Source organism: Arachis ipaensis, chromosome B10 (assembly GCF_000816755.2).
Source record: "Arachis ipaensis cultivar K30076 chromosome B10, Araip1.1, whole genome shotgun sequence".
In the NCBI taxonomy this organism is placed as follows: Eukaryota; Viridiplantae; Streptophyta; class Magnoliopsida; order Fabales; family Fabaceae; genus Arachis; species Arachis ipaensis.
Window position 1 is genome coordinate 106,625,300 of NC_029794.2, and position 4,375 is coordinate 106,629,674.

General features: G+C 28.3%; 2 protein-coding genes across 2 annotated transcripts in view; both read right to left on the reverse strand.

The window, feature by feature from the left end:
* LOC107623509 (caffeic acid 3-O-methyltransferase) overlaps positions 1–762 on the reverse strand; it is a 2,967-nt gene extending 2,205 nt beyond the window's left edge. Inside the window, exon 1 of the mRNA XM_016325814.2 lies at positions 277–762. Within this exon, the coding sequence (XP_016181300.1) occupies positions 277–657 (381 nt within the window). The 5' untranslated portion in view covers positions 658–762. The remainder of the gene's footprint in view (positions 1–276) is intronic.
* Positions 3,182–4,375, reverse strand: part of LOC107623407 (caffeic acid 3-O-methyltransferase) — a 4,651-nt gene continuing 3,457 nt past the window's right edge. The window contains exon 4 of the mRNA XM_016325645.2: positions 3,182–3,648. Within this exon, the coding sequence (XP_016181131.2) occupies positions 3,349–3,648 (300 nt within the window). The 3' untranslated portion in view covers positions 3,182–3,348. The remainder of the gene's footprint in view (positions 3,649–4,375) is intronic.

A 4,375-nucleotide genomic window follows, 5' to 3' on the forward strand; every position in this document is an offset into this window, starting at 1 on the left:
CCTTTAGGATTTGTGGGGGATATACAATCAGACTACCATCATATCACACACACATACAGTATCACCATATCATAGATTATAAATTTGCCCGTGACTACCGACGTATAAACTTATAAATATCTTAATATTTTATATTTAAAAATCTAAAATATTTTAAAAAATTCAATTTCTTTTCGAAAAATCCCATCTAAACACGCCCTCAATGGCGGTAATCAAAAGCTTTAACATAAAAAATAAATTAATTAAGGGGCAAAAAAGACAATTTAGAAAACAAACCTCATGATGCTGGAGCATGTAATAGGCATAGGATAGACCTTCATCATCATCAACAAGGGTTTTACCAATGTCAGTTAGGGTATACTTCCTCTCACCATTTGGGTTGAGATGCTCAAAAAAGATGTTAAAGCTTGTGAGCAAGCGAAGCATGCGTTGAAGATTGTGTGGATCAGCGCTACCATGGGGATGCACACGTGTGATAATTTCCGAAGCGGAGAGAGGAGTGTTGGAACCTTGTTGCCAAATGGTTTGAGGGACTTTCAGTTTGATTATGGCTACCAGTGACATAGGAACACTAATCATGTGTGCCAATTCGAAAATTGCGAGCCTTTCTTTACTTTGAGACTCTGGTTTCGTAACACCACCATTTGGCAACTCCATTATTATTGATTTGAGGATTTCGTTTTCTTCCTCTTTTTCTCTCACTTTCTCTTTCCCCAAAATCCAAATGAATTTTATTATTTTGTGATATATATACTATTAAAGGAAAAAAACACACTTAGGCTAATGCTTTTTTATAGATTGAAAAATTGTTGTGGTTTTCTATACACATCACATCGACCGCCTTAACATAATTAATTGTATTCATATAGATGTATTAAGAGATAAGATTAGAAATATTAATAGTTATCCCTTTATTCATTATAACACATTTAATTCAATGAATACGTTCCGTTCTGTATCAAACAAAGAAATCAATAAATAGTCAAATACACTTGTTCAATTCTAAATTTTAAAACTAAATTGACTATATTTTTATGGGTTCTTTTCTCTCATTGCATTGTTTCTAACATTATTTACTGTACTTGATTTATTTAGCTGAATAATATCTATATTAAGAAATTATGTCATTTCTTTTTGAAATTAATTAATAAAATTTTATCTTTAAAAAAATTGATTATATTAAAAACAATTTCACTACGTTATTAACAAAGATTCTACCAATTTCTACCAATTCTTAGTTATAGTTGTGTTTAATAAAAGTGTCTTTATAGAAACCAAGTTGGGTTGGTCTAGTGGTTAGCTCACTAGTCCACTTAAGCAAGTGTTGGGGGTTCGAATCTCGCCTTGTGCATGCAGTAACCCATTAGCCAACGGCAAACCCTTAAATGGAGCTTAGTACCGCGACGGATTAGTCCTTGACCTGCCGGGTTGGAGCTTAGTACCGCGACGGATTAGTCCTTGACCTGCCGGGTTGGGGGATACCGTGGGAACCAAAAAAAGTGTCTTTGTATATGTGTTTAATAAAAATATTTTTTTTTATAGTTGTGTTTAATAGAAGTGTCTTTATAGATGTATCTCCTGGATGTATTTTCTTATACATATATTTAAAATATAATAATTAATTATTATTGACAATAAATTGACAGGTAGTATATTCGTATCCTGTACTTTTTCTATTAAAAATTTTATCTTTATTTTTTTAAAAAAATGTCTATATAAACTTGTTAGAAAATAGAAGACCTCGCAATAACATTTGGTGGGAGAAAACGGAGGAATTGGCACATTAAATAACTAATGGTAGAAGAAAAAAAAATCATGCATAAAAAGTTAGAAACTGATAGTAGAAGGAAGAGGAGAAAAAAAAAAGTCCAAGACTAAGAGAGATTCTAATGTTAAACTCAAAATCCAAAATCCTGTGTTTTGGATTAAAAATATTTTTAAAAGTGATAATTAAAAANAATAAAATGTATATGATATTTATTTAATTTTTTATTTTCTTTTCTAATATTAAGTTATTCATGTATTTGTTTTAGGGAATAATTTTGATGATTAAATTAATGTTTCATTTTCAATAAAAATTAACTAACGTTATATGTATTTAACATTAATATATATGTAAAATTAAACTCATGCTAAATATATTTTCAAATAATAAATAGTATCTGAGTATGATTTCTTTCCCAAACCAAAATCATTGAAATCAATAAATGGTTAACATTAAAATGAGACTTACCATTTTCGGGAATAGAATTTCTTGCATTAAATACTAAATGGTTAAATCCCATTATATATTCAATTTTTTGGTAATTTCTTTTTGGAAAAAATAGTTAAAGCCCAAACCAAAGGACCACGCAGCAAAGTGAAAAAAATAATCATTACAGTAGCATGCTGCACTCAGATTCAAGTCCCAACTTTAGCTGGATATAGTTTAAAAACTCATAGTCTAAATGGAATATAAATTATCAATTTAATCAAACATATAAAGTATCTAACCATTATCAATTATCATTTTTATTGAACCGAATTTTTCTCAATTATTGTGTCCACATCATCTTCCACTCCTTCAACCCACCAAAGATTATAAAATTAATACCAATCAATAATGTTGTTTTCTTCTTCCCACTTCAAGTAATCAAGTTCCCTCGCCACTAACAAACAAACCGCTTATCTTGTTTACACAATATATTTACAAATATGATACGTGATACACGTGTAATAATAAATGTGTCTTATCTTTTTATTGATAGTGTGAATAAAATTTATATAACCTTATTTCATTTATATTATAAACAAAATAACTAAAACAATATAAATCAGTAAAAATATTATAAATTATCTATTTTATAATGTGTTAAAAAAATATAACTAAAATTTTTGTGTAACACTTCTCCTTAATTTTTTTTATAAAATTTCATATTCTAACAATCAATCATCGTTTTAAAATCAAAGAAAATTTTTTTATATCAGTGATGTGATGGTTCGTAGATTGATTTTACTTATATACTGAAATCGAATGCTATTAGCTTTTCAATATGCGAATTGTTTGCATCAAATTTAATTGTGAGACAATATTGAACCCACTTAAAATTTTTTTGGGATTGAAATAGAACATTTAAAAGTTTTTGAAATTGAAATAGAATATTTAAAACGTTAGAGATTAAATTAGAATTCGTCCCAAAAGTTAGAGAACAAAATAATACTTTATTCTAAAATTTATTAGGAACAATCTCAAGAAGTGTATTCATAGTTACTGTTCCTAATAATAATTATTTGTGCCCATTATTTTTGATGATTCATCATAAGTAGGGACTTAATAACAACATGCATCACATACGTTACTTGAATGGATCATTTGTGAAATTCAAGCACAGCCATGTAAGGATCAATATAGAAAGCACGAAAGTGAGAAAATCCAGCAGAAGTAGCAAGCTCTTTGAATTGTTGTTCAGTCCTGTGCTTCCCCTTGGTTCTATACATTGTCATTATGAATATGTCACCAGCAAGCAATGCTCTTGTTCTCTGGCTGTCATCCGTCATCTCCGGCGCCACCGGCTCGCAAGCGATCACTTTTCCGTTCGCTGGAAGCGCCTTATAGCAATTCTGGAAAACTTTCTTGCATTCCTCATCTGTCCATGCTAACAGGACCCACTGCATGCTCATACGTGCATTACTGATTCATCAGTTGATGTATTCAAATAAATTTCTTATGTTAAACTTATTAGAGAAATTGCAAATTTTGTTATATAGATATAGAAGTTAGTTACAAAATTTCTGCCTTAATTCTTTAGTACTATTTGCATTGTTTATTAATGATTGGCCTCTGTATTCATCATTTGCTATAAGTTCTTTAAGAGATTACTTCCTCTAATTTATAACAAATTTATTTTTTTTATACATATTCGTATATTTAAATATAAATTAACCTAAAAATATATTTATGAACTAGGTAAAGTATAATTTAAATTATCAATCATTTAGACAGTAATAGTTTGAATTTTCTGAAAAAAATATAATTGTTTAGCACTTAAAACCAATCATTTTATAAAAATGATTTTGCTAGAGAACTAACCTTTTCTAATCAATAAACAGCCAACAAAATAATGAATAAACAAATATTAAAAAGGAGAAAAAGATAAATTTAAAAGAAAAGAATAACGTTGGTGGCTTATTGTTGGTTGAAAAAAAAAGTTAGTTTATAATCTCTTCCCCATATTTAAATGAAAACTAATTTCAAATTTTATTTAAGCTGATTATTAAAATGTTTCGATTTTACGTATGCTTTATTATCTAAAAAAAAATTATACTCCTCTTCTCTTGTGTTAATGATACTTTTTTTTTCTCTATTTATAAAATATATATTTTTTTGTGAGAATGA